The sequence below is a fragment of the Oncorhynchus mykiss genome, chromosome 29 (assembly GCF_057628025.1).
Source record: "Oncorhynchus mykiss isolate SJ-2025 chromosome 29, ASM5762802v1, whole genome shotgun sequence".
NCBI classification, from domain to species: domain Eukaryota; kingdom Metazoa; phylum Chordata; class Actinopteri; order Salmoniformes; family Salmonidae; genus Oncorhynchus; species Oncorhynchus mykiss.
Window position 1 is genome coordinate 10,653,806 of NC_143050.1, and position 24,419 is coordinate 10,678,224.

Genomic DNA, 24,419 nt, shown 5'->3' on the forward strand with positions numbered 1-24,419 from the left:
GGAAATATCAATAGAATTGAGATTTTGAATTTTATGAGCAGTGCAGTATGGGAGTAGTAGTTCTCTAGAACAAGCCTTACCCACTGTTCTGCAGCTCTTCCAGATTGGATGCGTTCCACTCAGAGCCCTGGAGGGAAACAAAAAAACACTAAGATCAGTTCCACTCCAGTCCAGCTTTTTTCCCCCCAATGTCCCTTTACACTTTCAGGTCAGGGGGAAGCCAGTTTAATGGACGACAATAATAGCCAGTTAAACAATAAGTATTACTAGAGACTGGGATAGAATCAGAGACGAGAACGCCAGAGAGATCGATCGACCGACCTACCAGGTAAACATGGTCAAATATCTCAGTGGGACTGTCCATCTGACCCAGGATCAGGATCATCTCCTTGTCTATGTACTCCTTAAACTCACACAGGTTACACACCATGTGCACCTCCAGCTCTGTGCGGATCTAGGACAGAACACGCAGGTTATACACACAACGTGCATTTCCACCACGCTACTAACAAGAAATGTAAAAACTATGACAGCTTGTTATGAACACACACACCTCTTTGCAGGTGACATTCTCAAGGTCTTTATGCATCATGATCTCTCTCAGACGAGTCTTGATGAGCCGCTCTGTCCTCTCTCTCTCCGTCGGCCTGGGAACACAGCGGGAAGTGTGAGATCACCCTCCCTCCTTCCTGGACTTCAAACGATGACCCTTCCAGCTTTCTTTCTACCTGTTCTTCGCCCCTCCCCTTCTGCCCCTTCTTCGCCCCTCCCCTTCTGCCCCTTCTTCGCCCCTCCCCTTCTGCCCCTTCTTCGCCCCTCCCCTTCTTCGCCCCTCCCCTTCTGCCCCTTCTTCGCCCCTCCCCTTCTTCGCCCCTCCCCTTCTGCCCCTTCTTCGCCTCTGCCCCTTCTTCGCCCCTCCCCTTCTGCCCCTTCTTTGCCCCTCCCCTTCTGCCCCTTCTTTGCCCCTCCCCTTCTGCCCCTTCTTTGCCCCTCCCCTTCTGCCCCTTCTTTGCCCCTCCCCTTCTGCCCCTTCTTTGCCCCTCCCCTTCTGCCCCTTCTTTGCCCCTCCCCTTCTGCCCCTTCTTTGCCCCTCCCCTTCTGCCCCTTCTTTGCCCCTCCCCTTCTGCCCCTTCTTTGCCCCTCCCCTTCTTCGCTTCTTCTGCCCCCCCCCCTTCTTCGCCCCTCCCCTTCACCCCTCCCCTTTCTTCGCCCCTCCCCTTTCTTCGCCCCTCCCCTTTCTTCGCCCCTCCCCTTTCTGCCCTTTATCAGGCCATAAACCACAGAGCTATATAATATTGTGTGGTACACACCTGTGAATATGTAGTAGTGTGTGTGTGTGTGTACAGTGTACACCAGCTCTGTGTGAGGTTTCAACAACAACTATTTCTAGAAGGTCACGTTCAGGTCCATAGAAACAGCACGGATGTTAAAACCCTCCCTCTTAATCCACGTTCACCTAATTAGGCCGTTAAACAAGAACCCGATGACAGAAATAGTTTGTCCTCAGGACCAGAGACATTTCAGGAAGACTTGTTGAAGCTGGTTGTAGCTCAGTCAACATCTGAACAACATGTAGTTGTGACTACATCCGTTTTGTTTCACTGGGCATCGGCGATGGTGTTGATCATGGGACCTCCAAGTGATAAACATTTCCAATGTAGTGATTACGCACACGGTAAATAAACAGAGTCCCACGCGTCACGCAGCGCGTTTATGACACTCACACGTCAGAGAACATCACGGGAGAGTCGGCACGATGTGATTGGACGTCCTGCATGGCGTTCCACTCGTTGATGCGTGATTGGTCAGAGGAGACCCGGCTCTGGTAGTAGCTGACCCAGGTCAGGAACAGGCTCCCGGGGAAGTAGTTATGGCAACGAGCCACCTCACACGCCTTGTGGAGCGACTGCAGAGCAGACCTGGGAGAGGAGAGAAATGGAGGGATGAGAGGGAGAAGATGGAGGGATGGAGAGAGATGAGCAGAGAAGGATGGAGAGACCATGGATGGGTGGGGGGGGGGGGGAGAATGTGACATTGATGAGAAATTGAGAAGATCAAAAGGTAAATGATATGCAAGGTAAAATAACAAAGAGGTGTATCAGACATTAGCTAGCACGGTGGAAACAAACCAAAAACATAACATTATGAAAAGTGTACTCACCACATGGCCTGCACCGACACCGGCTTGAATACATGGATCCTGTTATCAGTGGACACACTGAAACCCCTGACAGAGAGAGCGAGAGAGAAATAAGCACTCATAAGAATTTACAAGGTCCCCTTTTCCTGACAGTCCTGTGAAACATACATCTGTGGAGATGAGTGTCCCCCTGTCAGTATGGTGTGCGTGTCCCCCTGTCAGTATGGTGTGCGTGTCCCCCTGTCAGTATGGTGTGCGTGTCCCCCTGTCAGTATGGTGTGCGTGTCCCCCTGTCAGTATGGTGTGCGTGTCCCCCTGTCAGTATGGTGTGCGTGTCCCCCTGTCAGTACGGTGTGCGTGTCCCCCTGTCAGTACGGTGTGCGTGTCCCCCTGTCAGTACGGTGTGCGTGTCCCCCTGTCAGTACGGTGTGCGTGTCCCCCTGTCAGTACGGTGTGCGTGTCCCCCTGTCAGTACGGTGTGCGTGTCCCCCTGTCAGTATGGTGTGCGTGTCCCCCTGTCAGTATGGTGTGCGTGTCCCCCTGTCAGTATGGTGTGCGTGTCCCCCTGTCAGTATGGTGTGCGTGTCCCCCTGTCAGTATGGTGTGCGTGTCCCCCTGTCAGTATGGTGTGCGTGTCCCCCTGTCAGTATGGTGTGCGTGTCCCCCTGTCAGTATGGTGTGCGTGTCCCCCTGTCAGTATGGTGTGCGTATCCCCCTGTCAGTATGGTGTGCGTGTCCCCCTGTCAGTATGGTGTGCGTGTCCCCCTGTCAGTATGGTGTGCGTGTCCCCCTGTCAGTATGGTGTGCGTGTCCCCCTGTCAGTATGGTGTGCGTGTCCCCCTGTCAGTATGGTGTGCGTGTCCCCCTGTCAGTATGGTGTGCGTGTCCCCCTGTCAGTATGGTGTGCGTGTCCCCCTGTCAGTATGGTGTGCGTGTCCCCCTGTCAGTATGGTGTGCGTGTCCCCCTGTCAGTATGGTGTGCGTGTCCCCCTGTCAGTATGGTGTGCGTGTCCCCCTGTCAGTATGGTGTGCGTGTCCCCCTGTCAGTATGGTGCGTGTCCCCCTGTCAGTATGGTGCGTGTCCCCCTGTCAGTATGGTGCGTGTCCCCCTGTCAGTATGGTGTGTGTCCCCCTGTCAGTATGGTGTGCGTCCCCCTGTCAGTATGGTGTGCGTCCCCCTGTCAGTATGGTGTGTGTCCCCTGTCAGTATGGTGTGTGTCCCTGTCAGTATGGTGTGTGTGTGAGAGACATTGTTACCCGTCTCCATCCAGGTGTATCAGTGAGTCGCTCCATAGAGGGAGAACCAGCCCCACCGAGCACGAGCTGGAAGACCAACACAATAAGCCGGTGTTACTACACCACATTGCTCTGTGATAGTCCAACACGATCTCCGAGTCCACACACACACCTGTCTGCAGGACTGAAGTCCATACCCAGCACCAAGCTCTCCTCGGTGTCCTGACGGCCGTTAGTGGAGACCACCACCATGTAACGAGTCCCCTGGTACACGGTACTCTCCAACCGGACAGCCTAGAGAGAGAGAGGAGGAAGTACAGAGAGAGGAGGAGGGAAGTAGAGAGAGAGAGGAGGAAGTAGAGAGAGAGAGGAAGAAGTACAGAGAGAGGAGGAGGGAAGTAGAGAGAGAGGAGGAGGGAAGTACAGAGAGAGAGAGGAGGAAGTACAGAGAGAGGAGGAAGTACAGAGAGAGGAGGGAAGTAGAGAGAGAGGAGGAGGGAAGTAGAGAGAGAGGAGGAGGGAAGTACAGAGAGAGAGAGGAGGAAGTACAGAGAGAGGAGGAGGGAAGTAGAGAGAGAGGAGGAGGGAAGTACAGAGAGAGGAGGAGGAGGGAAGTAGAGAGAGAGAGAGGAGGAAGTACAGAGAGAGGAGGAGGGAAGTAGAGAGAGAGAGAGGAGGAAGTACAGAGAGAGGAGGAGGGAAGTAGAGAGAGAGAGGAGGAAGTAAAGAGAGAGCGAAGGAAAGGAAGCGTGAAAACCAGATCTTGACTATTGCGTTGATGAGAACTATGTTTGTGTTTTGATCATGCAGGTGTGTGTGTGTGTGTGTTTACTCACCAGTTTGATGTTGTCCTCTGGTCGGAGGAGAGTGAACATGGTCTGCAGGTGCTGCTGGAGGTCACCTGGAGAGACACACACACACACTTAACACTGCACTCTGTGTTCCCATGATAACAACCACCACACTGTACCATTCCACTTTATAGCATCCTTATTGCATGTACAGACTTTGCATATCTGCTCATTAGTAAATGCTAATCTCTGTCACATTAATGCTTTATCACGGGCATCTTTTCATTACTCTCTCCTCTAAATGAAACACCAATTAGGGAATTTCTCATGGCCACGGTTCTTTGCTTGCTCTTTGCGGTCTAGGCCAGATAACTGGTAAACACTTGGTGACAACTGCTGACGTCAGAAAAGGGCTTTATAAAATACATTTCAATGATTGATCTGGACATGAAACTACCGTGCTCAGTTTCCCATAATGTGTCTACTCCGTACTGTACCTGCATGTTTGCTGCGGAGCTGAGCGAAGCGGGAAGCAGAGGTAGGGGAGGAGCCATTTCCCCGGGGCAGGAAGAGGGCGGCACCTTTCACTGTCAGGAAGCTCTCACTGATACTGGAGAGAGAGTGAGGGACAAGAGGGAGAGATGGAGAGGAGGAAGAGTGTTAAAATGCTTTCACAACAACCAATACAATCCTATTGATTATGGTAGAACCGCCCAGTCTGCTGCCCCTGAGACAGTGTAGCTGAGGAATAACAGGGGAAAGAGGAGGTCGCTTAGAGACAGAGTGGAACAAAAGCAGACCGTCCCGTGCCCCTGACCCGCTTCCAGGTTCCAGCACACCACTACATATGGGTTGTTGTCTGATGACCGTGTGACCTATTAGATGGATGTTCTCTTAAACGCTACAGGCTAAGGGGCGATGTTCTCTTAAACGCTACAGGCTAAGGGGCGATGTTCTCTTAAACGCTACAGGCTAAGGAGCTATGTTCTCTTAAACGCTACAGGCTAAGGGGCGATGTTCTCTTAAACGCTACAGGCTAAGGGGCGATGTTCTCTGTAACGCTACAGGCTAAGGGGCGATGTTCTCTTAAACGCTACCGGCTAAGGAGCGATGTTCTCTTAAACGCTACAGGCTAAGGGGCGATGTTCTCTTTAACGCTACAGGGTAAGGGGCGATGTTCTCTTAAACGCTACAGGCTAAGGGGCGATGTTCTCTTAAACGCAACTGGCTAAGGGGCGATGTTCTCATAAACGCTACAGGCTAAGGGGCAATGTTCTCTTAAACGCCACAGGCTAAGGGGCGATGTTCTCTTAAACGCCACAGGCTAAGGGGCGATGTTCTCTTAAACGCTACAGGCTAAGGGGCGATGTTCTCTGTAACGCTACCGGCTAAGGGGCGATGTTCTCTGTAACACTACCGGCCAAGGGGCGATGTTCTCTGTAACGCTACCGGCCAAGGGGCGATGTTCTCATAAACACAACTGGCTAAGGGGCAATGTTCTCTTAAACGCCACAGGCTAAGGGGCGATGTTCTCTTAAACGCCACAGGCTAAGGGGCGATGTTCTCTTAAACGCTACCGGCTAAGGGGCGATGTTCTCTGTAACGCTACCGGCTAAGGGGCGATGTTCTCTGTAACACTACCGGCCAAGGGGCGATGTTCTCTGTAACGCTACCGGCCAAGGGGCGATGTTCTCATAAACACAACTGGCTAAGGGGCAATGTTCTCTGTAACGCCACAGGCTAAGGGGCGATGTTCTCTTAAATGCTACAGGCTAAGGGGCGATGTTCTCTTAAACGCCACAGGCTAAGGGGCAATGTTCTCTGTAACGCCACAGGCTAAGGGGCGATGTTCTCTGTAACGCCACAGGCTAAGGGGCGATGTTCTCCGTAACGCTACCGGCTAAGGGGCGATGTTCTCCGTAACGCCACAGGCTAAGGGGCGATGTTCTCTTAAACGCCACAGGCTAAGGGGCGATGTTCTCTTAAACGCTACAGGCGTTTGTGAACCAGGAAGGAACAAGGAAAATTCAGACAAGTGTGGACTTTGCCAGTCCCCACAAGGAAAAATACTTTTAGGTTTACAACTAGGGTTAGGAGTTAAGTTAAGGAAAATAGGATTTTGAATGGGGATCAAATTGTTTTGTCCCTACAATGAGAGTAAAACAAACTAGTGTGTGTGTGTGCACTCATGCAATGGACCTCCTTGGTGTCAAACTAAACTACTACCAAAACAGCAAAGCCAGGTGGAGCTCCTGACCCACCCATCCCGTCTAAAATTACAATTCCACACAAACACCCTGAGCACTTGAACCTGACAAATGAGCCTGGCTGACATCTCAATTTAAAGCTGCAATATGAAACTTTTTTGGGGTGGTGACCAGACCAAATTCTCACAGAAATATGAGTTATAGATCTGTCATTCTCATTGAAAACAAGTCTAAGTGGTAGATCTGTTCTATGCGCACCATTTATATGCTTCCTGTTCCTTAAGTTTAGTTTTTGCACACCAGCTTCAAACAGCTGAAAATACTATATTTTTTGTTATGGAACATATATTTTACAGTGGTTTAGAGATGGTACAATGATTATCTACACTAAACTTGCTTGTTTTGACACAAGCTGAAACTAGGCGAACCATTAGCATTTTTTGCAACCAGGAAATGGTAGAGCGATTTCTGCATAGTGCAACTTTAACATGGTTGTAAATGTATCTCATCTGTATCACTGAATTTGCACAACGACTCATCCCGAAATGAATTCCGCTGCTCTACAGATCGCTCCAGGGAAGAAACGCTAGTGGGTGTGGTATTTGGCCGGAGCGATGTGGTAAGTCAGGCCATCACTGAATACCTACAGTAATCAGAAAGACGACTTAACAGTACAGAGGACTATGCCTACCTCACTGACTGTGTCCCAATGGTAACCTGTTTCCTGTATAGTGCACTACTTTTGACCAGGGCCCATAGGGCTTTGGACAAACGTAGTGCATCATATAGGGAATAGGGTGCCATTTGGGACAAGCCTCCTACTGTACAATAATCTACTGTACTCCCAACTGTCTACTTGCGGTGGGCTTCCATGTTTCATCCTGCAGGCTGAAACTGACCTCAGTACTGAAGATAGAGTACTGGTCGGCAGTAGAATACAGTACTGAAGGTAGAGTACTGGTCTGCAGTAGAATACAGTACTGAAGGTAGAGTACTGGTCTGCAGTAGAACACTGTGCTGAGGGTAGAGTACTGGTCTGCAGTAGAACACAGTACTGAAGGTAGAGTACTGGTCTGCAGTAGAATACAGTACTGAAGGTAGAGTACTGGTCTGCAGTAGAATACAGTACTGAAGGTAGAGTACTGGTCGGCAGTAGAATACAGTACTGAAGGTAGAGTACTGGTCGGCAGTAGAATACAGTACTGAAGGTAGAGTACTGGTCTGCAGTAGAATACAGTACTGAAGGTAGAGTACTGGTCTGCAGTAGAATACAGTACTGAAGGTAGAGTACTGGTCTGCAGTAGAACACTGTGCTGAGGGTAGAGTACTGGTCTGCAGTAGAACACAGTACTGAAGGTAGAGTACTGGTCTGCAGTAGAATACAGTACTGAAGGTAGAGTACTGGTCTGCAGTAGAATACAGTACTGAAGGTAGAGTACTGGTCTGCAGTAGAATACAGTACTGAAGGTAGAGTACTGGTCTGCAGTAGAATACAGTACTGAAGGTAGAGTACTGGTCTGCAGTAGAATACAGTACTGAAGGTAGAGTACTGGTCGGCAGTAGAATACAGTACTGAAGGTAGAGTACTGGTCGGCAGTAGAATACAGTACTGAAGGTAGAGTACTGGTCGGCAGTAGAATACAGTACTGAAGGTAGAGTACTGGTCGGCAGTAGAATACAGTACTGAAGGTAGAGTACTGGTCTGCAGTAGAATACAGTACTGAAGGCAGTAGAATACAGTACTGAAGGCAGTAGAATACAGTACTGAAGGTAGAGTACTGGTCGGCAGTAGAATACAGTACTGAAGGTAGAGTACTGGTCGGCAGTAGAATACAGTACTGAAGGTAGAGTACTGGTCTGCAGTAGAATACAGTACTGAAGGTAGAGTACTGGTCTGCAGTAGAATACAGTACTGAAGGTAGAGTACTGGTCTGCAGTAGAATACAGTACTGAAGGTAGAGTACTGGTCTGCAGTAGAATACAGTACTGAAGGTAGAGTACTGGTCTGCAGTAGAATACAGTACTGAAGGTAGAGTAGTGGTCGGCAGTAGAATACAGTACTGAAGGTAGAGTACTGGTCGGCAGTAGAATACAGTACTGAAGGTAGAGTACTGGTCGGCAGTAGAATACAGTACTGAAGGTAGAGTACTGGTCTGCAGTAGAATACAGTACTGAAGGTAGAGTAGTGGTCGGCAGTAGAATACAGTACTGAAGGTAGAGTACTGGTCGGCAGTAGAATACAGTACTGAAGGTAGAGTACTGGTCTGCAGTAGAATACAGTACTGAAGGCAGTAGAATACAGTACTGAAGGCAGTAGAATACAGTACTGAAGGTAGAGTACTGGTCTGCAGTAGAATACAGTACTGAAGGTAGAGTACTGGTCTGCAGTAGAATACAGTACTGAAGGCAGTAGAATACAGTACTGAAGGTAGAGTACTAGTCTGCAGTAGAATACAGTCGTGAAGGCACAAAACACAGTTTGTGGAGAAAACACACTTTTTCCATACTCTGAATCTATGGGTTTTTAACCTGAGCAACACTGTTTTATTTTATCGTGACAACACACCCTCCTCCATAACATGGACACACACAGGGAGAGAGGACACACACAGGGAGAGAGAATACGCAAAAGACACACACGGAAATGTGCTTTCAAACACACAGCTGGTTCCAATTTTGTGGTGGCTTAACTGTACTGGACATGCTCATAAACTAACTAACGAACGAGGGGGAGAGAGAGGAGCTTAAAAACACAGGTCAAGAAAACAATGTGTGTGAGACCTCTGCACGGCCATCTTTAAACCTGACCCTCCTCTACAGTGCTTCAGCCACTCTCTCTCTACTGCAGAGTCACTAGCTTATGGCTTTGGCCTTTATACAACATTAGGCACAAACCCATATTAGATAAAGTAATGATGCTTACCCATCGGTCTAACTAACCCAGAAGGCCATGTAGCTGCAGTTACGGAAACATATGAAAGTGTTTTACACTTTATTACTGCAGGGGTTCTCAAAGTTTATATTAAAAGTCGTTTGAATGTTTCAACGACTTTTGGCCAACGGATCCGCGGAATAAGTTTAAAGTGTGTAAAACAAAACAAGAAAGTGATATTACTCATCTAGAATGTATGTTCTTAACCCTGGGCAACATGGGCCTGGGAGGCTCACTGGGATATAGGTATCCCACAGTACTCCACCAATTATCCATTTTTCAACCGAATACTATTCCCCAGTTCATTTTTACATAAATGCACTGCAACTTAAAAGATCAAATGGATCCATTTAAATCGCATTATCAAATCATTTCTGGGAAACAATTAAGTACCTTTTTTGCTTACAACATTATTCCATATATGTTTTATTTTATAGTTTTGATGTCTTCACTATTATTCTATAGTGAAAATAAAATAAAAACCCTTGAATGAGGAGGTGTGTCCAAACTTCTGACTGGTACTGTATGTTTGGAGACCGAGCGAGAGAGAGAAACAGAGAGGGAAAAACAGAGCGAGCGAGACAGAGACAGAGAGAGAGAGAGCGGGACAGAGAGAGAGAGAAACAGAGAGAGGGACAGAGCAAGAAAAACAGAGCGAGCGAGACAGACAGAGAGAGAGAGAGAGCGGGACAGAGAGCTGTTTACTAATGTTTCCCCTGTTTATTTCCCTTTTGTTCATTGTCTATTCCATTTGCTTTGTCAATGTAAACCTGTTTCCCAAACGTACATTTGGACTTTAACTATTTGCACATAATGACATTTGTAAAGTCTTTATTCTTTTAGAACTTCTGTGAGTAATGTTTACTGTTAATTTGTATTGTTTATTATCTACTTCACTTGCTATGGCAATGTAAACATATGTTTCCCATGCCAATAATGCCCCTTGAATTGAAATTGAATTGAGAGAAACAGAGAGAGAGCGAGAGAGAAACAGACAGAGCGAGAGAGAAACAGAAAGAGAGCGAGAGAGAAACAGAAAGAGAGCGAGAGAGAAACAGAAAGAGAGCGAGAGAGAAACAGAAAGAGAGCGAGAGAGAAACAGAAAGAGAGCGAGAGAGAAACAGACAGAGAGCGAGAGAGAAACAGACAGAGAGCGAGAGAGAAACAGACAGAGCGAGAGAGAAACAGACAGAGCGAGAGAGAAACAGACAGAGCGAGAGAGAAACAGACAGAGCGAGAGAGAAACAGACAGAGCGAGAGAGAAACAGACAGAGCGAGAGAGAAACAGACAGAGCGAGAGAGAAACAGACAGAGCGAGAGAAACAGAGAGAGAGACAGAGAGAGAAACAGAGAGAGAGAGAAACACAGAGAGAGAGAAACAGAGAGAGAGAGAAACAGAGAGAGAGACAGAGAGAGAGACAAACAGAGAGAGAGACAGTGAGAGAGAGACAGAGAGTAATCCAACTATTGGTATGCAGCGATCTTCTCCATTTCGAATCTTCTCACTCATTGATCGAATACAGGCGAGTGTTATCATGACATGCGGCACATTGGACCCACCGGTCTCAATGAGCGGAGATTTGAAATATTAAAATGGAAGCGTAGACATGGTTGGATTACTTCACGGAGCAAAAAATATATATAATTTGAATTTATAATATGTTCCATTATTAAAAACGCACCACCTGCAACTGGACGCAAGGACATCTTAGAATCTGTGGTTAAATCACATTATCTGGGCTCCTGAGTGGCACAGTGCTGTGCAGCATCTCAGTGCTAGAGGCATCACTACAGACACCCCGGTTTGAATCCAGGCTGTATTTTAATGAGCAGGCTTTCTTCATGATTTGTTTTATTTTGACTGGAGCCAGATTAAGCATTCCACAGTTTCAGGGTTAAAAGGGAGGGATAATCTATGGTTTTCTTCTGAGCTGTCTTGTATTACTCACGAACGTAATCTAGCCTGGGCTAAAGCAAGGAAATCACGTTCTGATGCTGATTGGCTTATTTTTAGCCAGTTACAAAACGTGTCATTTTCATCTCAGGAAGGCCACGTCTGAATATTGTGTGCGTTACCACTGAACCTGAATGATCCTAGAACGTTCTGGAAGACTATTAAGTCTGTCTGGTAACAGTAATGTTAATGAAATTACCATCACATGTACTGAATATGACAAAACTGAAATGCTGAATTGTTTCAATGAGCACTTTGTATCATATGGTAGGCTGCTTGATTCAGTGTCCTCTGTCTCTGTACAACCCTGTGTGGATGAACCAGTGAGAGCTGGTCAAACTTTCAGCTTTTTGCCATTCTAAGTGCAGGAGGTACATAAAGCCCTGAAATCCTTAGATCAGAGAAAGCCTGCAGGTCCTGATCTTCTGGATCCCTGCTTTGTAAAACTGGCAGCTGATTTCATAGCTGAACCACTTACATATCTGTTCAATCTAACCCTGGAATGTAATGAAATTCACAAAATCTGGAAAATCAGCATTTGTCCTACCACTTTTAAAGGGGGGAGATCCAACTCTTAAATAATTATAGGCCAATCTCAAAGCTGTCATTCCTGGTGAAAATACTTGAAACCTTTGTGAGTGAACAGCTAAAAGAGATTTTATATACTAACTCTATTTGATCAATGTACCAATCGGGCTTCAGGAAGAAGCATAGCACAATTACAACAGCCATGAAGGTTTTTAAATGATATCACTGAAGCCCTTGACAAAAACAACAGCACAACATACCTTGTGTCAATTGAAGCTCATCCTCAATACTGACAAAACTAATGGTGTTTTCTAAAGCAAGAAATAAACCTCTGAACCTTTCACCACCTGTCAGGACAATGACTGTAACCTCATATAAATATCTTGGAATTTTAATTGATGACAGCCTCTTAAATTGCATATTCAACAACTTACATTTATGCCTATACTAGACTATGGTGATATTTTATATATGAATGCTTCCGCTCAGTGTTTGAGATCAATTGACACCCTTTACCATGGAGCATTGAGATTCATTTTAAACTGCAAAACCCTTACGCACCACTGCACTTTATATACAAGGATCGGCTGGCCTTCTCTACTCAATCTTATGCTCAGTCACTGGTATACTTTTATTTACAAAGCCATTTTTGGGGGTTTCCTACCATTTTATTTTGACATTTTTATTGTTCAGAAATGTGGTGGGTACTCTTCATTTGCAGGACTTTATCACGCTAACTGTTCCAAATGTCCGAACTGAATTTGGTAAAAGGGCTTTTATGTACTCTGCGCCATCGTCTTGGAACACCTTAAAAAAATACTTTTAAACTGGAAGAACGTGTCCCGATTGGTGTTTTTAAATCATTGATGAAAGATTGAGGCTGATTCCCTGACCTGTTAATGTTTTTAATTTGATGTTTTATGATATTTTTATGATATTTTCTTTACTAGATCACCTGTAGTTTTCATGTCTGTCTAAATGTGTAATGACATGGTGCTGCCTATCTTTGCCAGGACGCTCTTGAAAAGTACATTTCAAAATCTCAATGAGCCCTTCCTGATTAAATAACGGCGAAATAAAAAATATGTAGCTAAATGTAAATGCCGCATTTGAGTTGTCTGCTTTGCTGAAAACTGACTGGGGTATATGAAGGTAGAGATGGGAGCAGGGCTCAACTGGAGCCGTTAACTGCAAACTTACAGCTGATCAATCCTGCTCTGGGAGATGACAGAGTCCTCTATGAAGTACGGTGTCAAGGCGTAGAAGCACCGGACCGGAGAGCTCCGTGGAGACGGGGCTACAACACCGGGAGGCATCGCTGCGATGTGGAGGACGGGAGTGGGTCGACCTGTAGTTCTGTGACGAGGCTTGCTTCACTCCAGAGCGGCCATGTGATTGGTTACGCACGGGTGACCATGAACCGCTGTACAGCACTGACCACGATCGGGGACACACCGAAAAACACGCCACTGATGTCTAGTTTTAGAACCTCAAACTCTTATTTCATCCAGATACACGGTTCAAGCACGAGCACCAAATCACTAGCACACCAAACAACGCGAGTCCGCTGTGTTTAGTCCAAAGTCGACATATGTAATAACACTAACATAATAAAATGTAAACAAATAAAATCAATATAAAAACAGATGTGCAACGTTTCACAATTCGCTCTCCAGATACACTTCATTATCGGTGCCAAATAAACACTTGACTGGATCAAGATCCCTGTGAGCTGTATTCTGTTCAGATGATGACATCCTGAATGTTCCCAACCCGCAGTTGGGCTGCGGTAAATACTTCTTCCCGGGAGAAAGGGAGGAGACTGCGCACATGTGCTTCAATCCAGGCTCCGCAGGGATAGAAGGTGAAGCGCTGAAGCCATAAACACTGATCTTAGATCGGCGTTGGTGGTTCTCCCCAATGATCGTTATGGTTACAGGATGTGGAGGAAAGCTGATCCTAGATCTGCGCCAAAAGGTCGCCTTCTGCCTTGCGGCAGCGACACACGACACGGCTGTTTTCAGCTTCCTTCCAGTAAGAACGTGACGAAAACAAAACACGGAACAAAGATTGGGAAATCCAACAGCAATCAGATAACACGAGGAGAACATGAGCCAGGTCCTAACCAGGGTTGTTTATCTGGTTGTGAAGCAAGCATGTTGATTTCAATGTATTAGGTGGCCTACGCCTACATTTCATGTTGTGGAAAATACAGGCTTAAACCAACAAACATGTTCATATTCTCAGCTGTCAAATGACAACAAGTAGCATCCTAATCTTACCACATTGTGTGCTAGTCTGTGTATTATGTTTTGTAATTGCTTGTATAGTCTCAGGGTGTGTCTGGCTTAATGTTTGTTTGTGTTGTCCTGCCCCTCAACTATGTGGTATAGAGGAAAGACCATGAGGTGTAGTGGTTAGATTGATTATGGCTCAGCAGTGTGCAGCGATGCTGCTGTAGTGCCCTTGATTAACCTGATGGGCCGGCCACACACACGAGATTGCATGTGATCATGGAAGGATTCAATCTATCAATTTAATTTCAAATCACAGACACATTTAATCCTAACATATAGCAGATGTATATAGAATAGATAAGGTTATATACAGTGGGGCAAAAAAGTATTTAGTCAGCTACCAATTGTGCAAGTTCTCCCACTTAAAAAGATGAGGCCTGTAATTTTCATCATAGGTACACTTCAACTATGACAGACAAAATAGAGAAAAAAAATCCAGAAAATCACATTGTAGGATTTTTAATGCATTTATTTGCAAATTATGGTGGAAAATAAGTATTTGGTCAATAAAAGTTTCTCAATACTTTGTTATATACCCTTTGTTGGCAATGACAGAGGTCAAACGTTTTCTGTAAGTCTTCACAAGGTTTTCACACACCATTGCTGGTATTTTGGCCCCTTCCTACATGCAGATCTCCTCTAGAGCAGTGATGTTTTGGGGCAACACAGACGTTCAACTCCCTTCAAAGATTTTCTATGGGGTTGAGATCTGGAGACTGGCTAGGCTACTCCAGGACCTTGAAATGCTTCTTACGAAGCCACTCCTTCGTTGCCCGGACGGTGTGTTTGGGATCATTGTCATGCTGAAAGACCCAGCCACGTTTCATCTTCAATGCCCTTGCTGATGGAAGGAGGTTTTCACTCAAAATCTCACGATACATGGCCCCATTCATTCTTTCCTTTACACGGATCAGTCGTCCTGGTCCCTTTGCAGAAAAACAGCCCCAAAGCATGATGTTTCCACCCCCATGCTTCACAGTAGGTATGGTGTTCTTTGGATGCAACTCAGCATTCTTTGTCCTCAACTCGTTGTGTTTGGAGTTTTTACCAAAAAGTTATATTTTGGTTTCATCTGACCATATGACATTCTCCCAATCTTCTTCTGGATCATCCAAATGCTCTCTAGCAAACTTCAGACGGGCCTGGACATGTACTGGCTTAAGCAGGGGGACGTCTGGCACTGCAGGATTTGAGTCCCTGGCGGCGCAGTGTGTTACTGATGGTAGGCTTTGTTACTTTGGTCCCAACTTTCTGCAGGTCATTCACTAGGTTCCCCCGTGTGGTTCTGGGATTTTTGCTCACCGTTCTTGTGATCATTTTGACCCCACGGGGTGAGATCTTGCGTGGAGCCCCAGATCGAGGGAGATTATCAGTGGTCTTGTATGTCTTCCATTTCCTAATAATTGCTCCCACAGTTGATTTCTTCAAACCAAGCTGCTTACCTATTGCAGATTCAGTCTTCCCAGCCTGGTGCAGGTCTACAATGTTGTTTCTGGTGTCCTTTGACAGCTCTTTGGTCTTGGCCATAGTGGAGTTGAGTGTGACTGAGGTTGTGGACAGGTGTCTTTTATACTGATAACAAGCTCAAACAGGTGCCATTAATACAGGTAACGAGTGGAGGACAGAGGAGCCTCTTAAAGAAGAAGTTACAGGTCTGTGAGAGCCAGAAATGTTGCTTGTTTGTAGGTGACCATACTTATTTTCCACCATAATTTGCAAATAAATTCATTTAAAAAATCCTACAATGTGATTTTCTGGATGTTTTTTCTCATTTTGTCTGTCATAGTTGAAGTGTACCTATGATGAAAATTACAGGCCTCTCATCTTTTTAAGTGGGAGAACTTGCACAATTGGTGGCTGACTAAATCTTTTTTTTTGCCCCACTGTATACTGATGAGTGGGTCCAATAAGCTAATAGTATAATATTCAGAGCTGTTAAAGCCTGGATACTACAGCTGACGACAGAGAAACCCTTCATCCTCTACTGCTAACTGATTGGATGAGGAACACTCATGACCCAATCACCTTCCTGCTCCATCGCTCTTTATTTCTCCCCCACTTACCACATTCTTTTCTCCCTCATATCACTACACGTCTTCTCTCTTTCAAATCGTTCCATCTCTAACAAGCACACACACAAAAACACACACACGGAGGATATCGCTGTGCTTGCGGAAACCTTGTTCACCAGGGAGCTGAGCTCATGTTTGCAGAACTGTGAGTGGGAAAGCAGGAAAAGGTGCAGTGTGTGTACACACACACACATGGGAATGTTCCTCTTCCTAGCTCAGGATTTCCCAAACTCGGTCCTCGGGACCCCAAGGGGTTTTTGCCCCAGCATTACACAACTGATTCAAATCAAACCTTGATGATTAGTTGATTTGAAATCAGCTGTGTAGCACCAGGGCAACAACCAAAACGTGCACCCCTTGGGGTCCTGAGGACCAAGGTTGGGAAACCCTAGCCTAGCTCATCTACCTCTCTGGTTGGACCACTGAAATTCAAACTTTTCAATGAGACAGAGGATGCCGGACAAAAACACCAGACACTCTGCTGGACCAGCCATGTCACTGGGTCTGTGTTCACACACACACACACACACACACACACACCCCCCCCCCCCCCCCCCCCTGACGAATTGAGGCTGTTCTGAGGGCAAAGGAGGGTGCAACTCAATATTATGAAGGTGTTCCTAATGTTAGCCTACCGGGGTCTGGGCAGTCATCTTCCTGTATGCAGTGGGGCACACTACATGGACTAGATCCCTCAAACAACTTCGGACGCCCAAGCCTGTTTCACCACATTTTTTCATTGTTCTAATCAGGGACCGATTTAGACCTGAGACACCAGGCTGGTGCAATTAATTATCAAGTAGGACAGAAAACCAGCCGGACTTCGTAGGAGAAGAGTTGAATACCCCTTGGACTAGAGTGAGTGTGTATGTTTTGCTCCCCCGACATCACTGTACTGCTGCTGTTCACTGACCCGCAAGGTTACACCTGGTCGCTGCTATTTGACATTAAAGTGGAACAGACAGCGGTTTTAACTACTTTGCAGATATGAAACAAACAATCATAATAGTCAAAAATATGAAATTCCCAGTTTATGCTACAAAACCAACTTTATAAGAGTATTTAAAAATAGGTTATATTCCATGACGTACACGATGACATTGTTGACAGAATAGATGATTCAGTTCAATATAATTCACCAATACATTTCTTGGTAGTCCAAACAATATTGCTATCAGGTTGGAAATCACAGATGCACTGTTTCAATGACTCAATATGTTGGACAAAAACGGACAAACGTAACTAAGGCTGGGAACGTCAATACAATCAAACTAGCAAAGGCAATGATCACAGGTCAGTCATAATGTGGCTAATATGCTAGCGTATCTGTGGATGTAACAAGTTAAAAAGACAGGGCTTACCGTAGACTAGACAGCTAGCTAGCTGCTAAGAGGATGTCATGTCATTGGAGGAGTGGTTGAGTGACTGACTTTTTCCTCTCATTGTTTTCAGTAGCTATACACAGCTAGAGATGCAGGTGTCATTTGGTTAGCTAACAAGAACTTGAACGACTGTTATACAGTTGGCATATTTGGGGCGGCAGGGTAGCCTAGTGGTAAGAGCGTTGGACTAGTAACCGGAATGTTGCAAGTTCAAACCCCTGAGGTATAAATCTGCCGTTCTGCCCCTGAACAGGCAGTTAACCCACTGTTCCTAGGCCGTCATTGAAAATAAGAATTTGTTCTTAACTGACTTGCCTAGTTAAATAAAGGTAAAATTAAAAAATATATATATTTCAGCTCATCTTGCTCTGGCTAGAATTAGTTGATGTACAGTATCAGTAAAAAGTATTGACACACCTACTCATTCAAGGGTTTCTTTATTTTTACTATTATTTACATTGTAGAATAATATTAAAGACATTGAAACTATGAAATAACACATATGGAATCATGTAGTAACCAAAAAAAAAGTGTTGTGTCAAAATAGATTTTATATTTGAGATTCTTCTAAGTAGCCACTTGATGACAGCTTTACTTGGAATGCTTTTTGGAATGCTTGAAGGAGTTCCCACATATGCTGAGCACTTGTTGGCTGCTTTTCCTTCACTCCGCGGTCCAACTCAACCCAAACCATCTCACAACTGAACAACAGAACACAACTGATTGGCTCAAACGCATTAAAGAAATTCCACAAATTAACTTTTTACAGGGCACACCTGTTAATTGAAATGCATTCCAGCTGACTACCTCATGAAGCTGGTTTAGAGAATGCCAAGCATGTGCAAAGCTGTCAAGGCAAAAGGTGGCTATTTGAAGAATCTCAAATATAAAATATTTTGATTTGTTTTAACACTTTTTTGGTTACTACATGATTCCATATGTGTTATTTTATGGTTTTGATGTCTTCACTATTATTCTATAAAATGTAATAATAAGGAAAATCCCTGGAATGAGTAGGTGCGTCCAAACTTTTGACTGGTACTGTGCATAATGGAGAGAGAGCCATGGTTGTTTGATCAATAGGACTGTAAAGTTCCCAAATGTAAGGGGACTAGCGTGGTATTGACATATTTTTAGAAATCCATTCAGGTGTACTTTGTGTCTTTTGGTGAATGCATTCTAATGATCTAAAGTCAAGCTGTTGCAACTGTCTGTAAACACACAGTCCAGTTCAAAGTGAATGATGGCAGGCCTGTGTAGCAAATGGCTTGTTTGCTTAAAGGCCTACTGTAGCTCTGATTGTCTATGGTGCACCGGTCTGCGGAGACTCCAGTCCTGGACGAGACAGATGTTTTTTATTGGGTTTTATTTACTGCCGTGTCTATTCAATTGTCCAAAGACACAGCCGCTATAGCAATCTATATTGCTATAGCAGTTTCACAAATGACTTAGTATACGTAATTCCCAGACATGGGGCGGCAGGGTAGCCTAGTGGTTAGAGTGTTGGACTAGAAACCGGATTGTTGCAAGTTCAAACCCCCGAGCCGACAAGGTACAAATCTGTCGTTCTGCCCCTGAACAGGCAGTTCCCACTGTTCCTAGGCCGTTATTGAAAATAAGAATTTGTTCTTAACCGACTTGCCTGGTTAAATAAAGGTAAAAAAATAAAAAATAAAATAAACATTCTAAGAATTAATGAAACGTGAAAACGACCATAAGTGCTCGCTTGTCAGAAAATGTTTATTTTTATTTTTAATCTTCCTGAGATGTCTATGAACAGGTTTTAAGATTTCATGTTGCTAAAATGCTGTCAGTTCCACTTTAAGAAACTGGTATAATGCGTTACATTTCCTGGTAAAATGAAGGTAAACATTACCTGAATACAACAGGGAGGTGTTTAACAGTCCCAGCAGCTATTTCTAATCTCGTCTCTCCTTGTTTTTCCAGGACTAAACTATTGAAATAAAACCTCTCACAAAACTGCTTACAGAGAATGGAGGGCCTGACTGGTACAAATCTGTTACACTCATACAATTGTTTCCTTTCTTTAGCTCTATTCTCTTCTCATATCATCTCATCTGGCTGTATGTTCTAGTCCCTCCTATCAGGTCACCTGGCTGTATGTTCTAGTCCCTCCTATCAGGTCACCTGGCTGCTATGTTCTCATCCCTCCTCATATCATATCACCTGGCTGTTATGTTCTAGTCCCTCCTCATATCGGGTCACCTGGCTGTTATGTTCTAGTCCCTCCTCATATCAGGTCACCTGGCTGCTATGTTCTCGTCCCTCCTCATATCAGGTCACCTGGCTGGTATGTTCTAGTCCCTCCTCATATCAGGTCACCTGGCTGTTATGTTCTAGTCCCTCCTCATATCAGGTCACCTGGCTGTTATGTTCTAGTCCCTCCTCATATCACCTGGCTGTTATGTTCTAGTCCCTCCTCATATCACCTGGCTGTTATGTTCTAGTCCCTCCTCATATCACCTGGCTGTTATGTTCTAGTCCCTCCTCATATCAGGTCACCTGGCTGTTATGTTCTAGTCCCTCCTCATATCACCTGGCTGTTATGTTCTAGTCCCTCCTCATATCACCTGGCTGTATGTTCTAGTCCCTCCTCATATCACCTGGCTGTATGTTCTAGTCCCTCCTCATATCACCTGGCTGTATGTTCTAGTCCCTCCTCATATCACCTGGCTGTATGTTCTAGTCCCTCCTCATATCACCTGGCTGTTATGTTCTAGTCCCTCATATCACCTGGCTGTATGTTCTAGTCCCTCCTCATATCAGGTCACCTGACTGTATGTTCTAGTCCCTCCTCATATCACCTGGCTGTATGTTCTAGTCCCTCCTCATATCACCTGGCTGTTATGTTCTAGTCCCTCCTCATATCACCTGGCTGTATGTTCTAGACCCTCATATCAGGTCACCTGGCTGCATGTTCTGAGAAGTTTAAGTATTGGGACATAGACTCAAGTGTGTGTTTTTTTTGTTTTACTATCCTTGTAGGGACCAGACGTCCTGACAATGATAGTAAAACAAGGAACATCTATACAAATGGGGACATTTCACAGGTCCCCACAAGGGAAAAGGCAATTTAAGGCTTAGGGGTTAGGGTTAGAATTAGGGGTAAGGCTTAGGGAAACTGATATTTTAAATGGGAAAAAAATGTTTAGACCCACAAGGACATTAAAACAAACGTGTGCTTGTGTGAGTAATCAGGTTCGGAGGTAATGATTAACACAAGGAACACTGACTAACTAACATTGTGACCAGATAAACAGTAAACAGTGGTTATCCAAAGCCTGATTGATGGAAGGCTGTGGGGTACAAATGGGTATCTGACGCTATCACTGTGGTCAGATAAACAGGGAAGTCCACTAACCCAAAGTCTGACGCAAGAGGGTAGAGTAAAACTGTGAAAGCCTTTCCTGGTCGCTTTCCTCTCTGGAACCAGCTCATACCAGGGTTTGATTCATTTGTTCAGTAACCCATTTCTGTTGTAGGGCCTTGCATACAGAGCAGAGGTTTATGTCATTTTATCTGAGCAAATAAACGTATGTAAATGTGTAGAGGTGGCGGCGTGGGTCACCTAGGCTTTAGCTCAGAGGGCTAGTACAGTCCAAGTCACATTGGCAACCTGGGTTCAATACAACGTCTGCTGTATTCATGCATGCAGGATGCACGTAATCTATAGAGAACAATAAAAGGTATCTGATGAAAAGTCACACCTCGCCCTGACATAGCCAATCACAACCTGTGGAAGCCTGAGGCGGCCAATCACCTGACCGCTGTGTCATTAGACTTGATAAATCAATCATTTATGACTCTGCAAAGACAGACACAACCAGCCAGCCGTTAAATCTGTACTTGTGCCAGGGGACTTTTACAGTGAACGATATAAAAGTGACGTCCTCCTGTTGACAATGTCCAACCACTACTGACTCAGTCAATACACAGAGCAGTGTATCTCTTTCCATTATAGATGTTGGGGCGGGACAACCGTTTACCTCTGTTGCTGACTCCCAAACTAAAACAACGTGGCTTCAATTTGGTTTTAAAAAGACCTTGGATGTTGTTTTGGGGACTTCTGTGCTCCTTCCATAGAACAATGGAGAGAAAACACCCGTTGACCTTCGGCAGTATGGTTTGGAACAATAGTGCAACTACTGTACTGCTGGTGGTCAAGGAGGTACACGTCGAGAGACACAAGACATCAATCTGATGCATGCAGGGGAGGAGGGGGGGGGGGGGTATTCATGCACGCACACACTCCTGATCATGACCCCAAAGGATGCGTTTCTCACAGTGTAGTAGATTACCCTCAGAAACACACACATCTAGTCCTATCTAATCCAGGTACAGTATATTGACACACACAGGTCCATCTGACAGTTTAAAGGGTATTAGGACGACCCCTGTTCATCCCCTTAAAAACGCTACACCATTTGCACTTAGCAGCTCACCAAGACGCACAAACAACCCCAGGCAGCATCTGGAAATAGTATCCACTCGAAGAGTTCGCCTGAAAAGGTTAAATCTGGAGCGGCTGAAAACAGCAGTGCGTGTGTTGATAAAATACTTTCCATAGTGTGAGCTGCTCAAACAAAAAGGGGGAATGTGATGGGTTCACACTCAAAAAGGATGTTGCATAATGCTTACTTCATTACTCAATGTTTTTAATTATTTCCACTGCATCAGGGATAGCGTACACAGACGTTTCGGCTTTACAGCCTTCATCAGCGTGTTGTGTGAGCTGCTTCCATGTGTATTTGTTGAATAGATCACATAAAAATATATTTTTCAAAAGTGATTTGTATCCTCTTTTAATGAGAAGGCACACACAACTCAAAAGTGTGCGCACACACACACACACACACACACGTTGCTGCTCCTTGTGAATATTGATTTCACTCCCAGCTGCACAAACACTGACAGCTCTCTCAATGCGATAACAGAAACACCAAACTGGCCTGTGATCCATGTTCTGTTCTAATTATTTTGGCCCACATCCTGACAGGCTCTGACAAGCTACACTGCTCTCTAGTTGACAGTCAGAGAACTGCAGTGCCAACATTGACTGAGCCTTTCTGACAAAAATGGGACAAATAAAGCATTGGGAAGAGATGAAGCCCGAGTACAGACTTTGTTTAGTAAACACAGACGAACACACGAGCAGAAGGCAATGTTACCGTGAGAGCTGTTCAGCTGGAGTCTGTTGTGGACAGAGACATGACAAACCTGATCTACAACGACTCCACAGCTCAGACACTCACTGGTCTAAGCAACAAAGGGAGAATCGCATTGTGGTGTTACAATAGCACAGGAGTTCTTTATGGAGTCAATCACAGAGGAGTTCTTTATGATGTCACAATCACACAGGACAGAACGCTCACACAGGTGCTGCTTGAGGTCACCAGCTGTTTCCATTAACTTGTCCAGTGATTTCTCGATTTAGAAAGTTTGCATAGAAAATACATGTGACAATTGCCTGCTAGGGTGCGTTTCCATTGAACCATCTTGTGTCGATGAAAACAGCTGGACATAATGACACACCTAAAAAATAAGTTTGCGCAAAAACCTAGTGTTGAATAAAAATGTTGAAGTGTTTTCATTACCCCTTTAGGCAAATTGGGCATTAATACATTTCCCTCCCACCTATCTGTTTCATGTCTCAGGTAGTGCGCGAAAGCCAGCATGGATAGAATGTAATAATTGACTAATATTTGCCATATTCTAATAATCCTCATGTGCCAGTGTATCGCCCAGGGCCCGTGCCATGGTGAGACTTGCACTCCTGTAGATCTGAAATAATTGCAAGGTGAAACTTGCCAGCCAACCAGAAAAGCAAGGCAAAGTAATTCAGGAATTCTTGAAAGTCAGGACAACACTTGTCCTGCAAAGAAAAATGCTTATAGTTGAAAAAAATATATATATTTCGCAAGACCTAGGCATTTACAATTATGCCGCATTCAAAACCACTGGAAGCTCGGAACTCCGAAATAGCAGACTTCAGTGCATTCAAAACTGGGAACTCTGGGGGGGGAACAAGCTCCAACTGGATTTTTTTTTTGTTGAGATTTGTACAGCGTTCCGACTCGAAAACTCTGGCCTCTTTCTAGAACTCTGACTTTCTGACCTGAGGATCACTGATGTCATGATTTGACCTATTTTTCCGAGGTCCCAGTTGTTTTAAATGCGGTATCTATTGTGGAGTGAACTTTATAGTTATGCAGTGACATCATGTACCTTCAAAATTATTTGTCAATCATAATTTATTAAAAAAAAACACAGTTTCCATCGTCATTTGATGAAGAAATGTGGAAATTTAGAACCAGGAACAGATATAGCCCTTGGTTCTCTCCAGACCTGACTGCCCTTAACCAACACAAAAACATCCTATGGGGTTCTGCATTAGCATCGAACAGCCCCCGTGATATGTAACTTTTCAGGGAAGCTAGAAACCAATATACACAGGCAGTTAGAAAAGCCAAGGCTAGCTTTTTCAAGCAGAAATTTGCTTCCTGCAACACAAACTCAAAAAAAATCTGGGACACTGTAAAGTCCATGGAGAATAAGAACATCTCCCAGCTGCCCACTGCACTGAGGATAGGCAACTCTGTCACCACTGATAAATCCACTATAATTGAGAATTTCAATTTCATTTTTCTACGGCTGGCCATGCTTTCCACCTGGCTACCCCTACCCCGGTTAACAGCACTGCACCCCCCACAGCAACTCGCCCAAGCCTTCCCCATTTCCTCTTCTCCCAAATCCAGTCGGCTGATGTTCTGAAAGAGCTGCAAAATCTGGACCCCTACAAATCAGCCGGGCTAGACAATCTGGATCCTTTCTTTCTAAAATTATCTGCCAAAATTGTTGC

At 45.0% G+C, this 24,419-nt stretch overlaps 1 protein-coding gene across 2 annotated transcripts in view; it reads right to left on the bottom strand.

Annotated features, from left to right (window-relative positions):
* LOC110510230 (uncharacterized) overlaps positions 1 to 24,419 on the bottom strand; it is a 43,054-nt gene that overhangs the window by 7,830 nt on the left and 10,805 nt on the right. Inside the window, exons 1-10 of one of the 2 annotated variants that reach the window (XM_036967360.2) lie at positions 12,989 to 13,793; positions 4,665 to 4,777; positions 4,213 to 4,277; positions 3,549 to 3,670; positions 3,398 to 3,463; positions 2,162 to 2,227; positions 1,725 to 1,919; positions 554 to 647; positions 326 to 454; positions 81 to 127 (exon numbers count right to left, since the gene is read on the bottom strand). In XM_036967360.2, the coding sequence (XP_036823255.2) occupies positions 81 to 127; positions 326 to 454; positions 554 to 647; positions 1,725 to 1,919; positions 2,162 to 2,227; positions 3,398 to 3,463; positions 3,549 to 3,670; positions 4,213 to 4,277; positions 4,665 to 4,777; positions 12,989 to 13,104 (1,013 nt within the window). In that variant the 5' untranslated portion in view covers positions 13,105 to 13,793. Of the gene's footprint in view, positions 1 to 80; positions 128 to 325; positions 455 to 553; positions 648 to 1,724; positions 1,920 to 2,161; positions 2,228 to 3,397; positions 3,464 to 3,548; positions 3,671 to 4,212; positions 4,278 to 4,664; positions 4,778 to 12,988; positions 13,794 to 24,419 lie in introns of those variants that run through there. The other variant, XM_036967361.2, reaches the window with a different exon arrangement.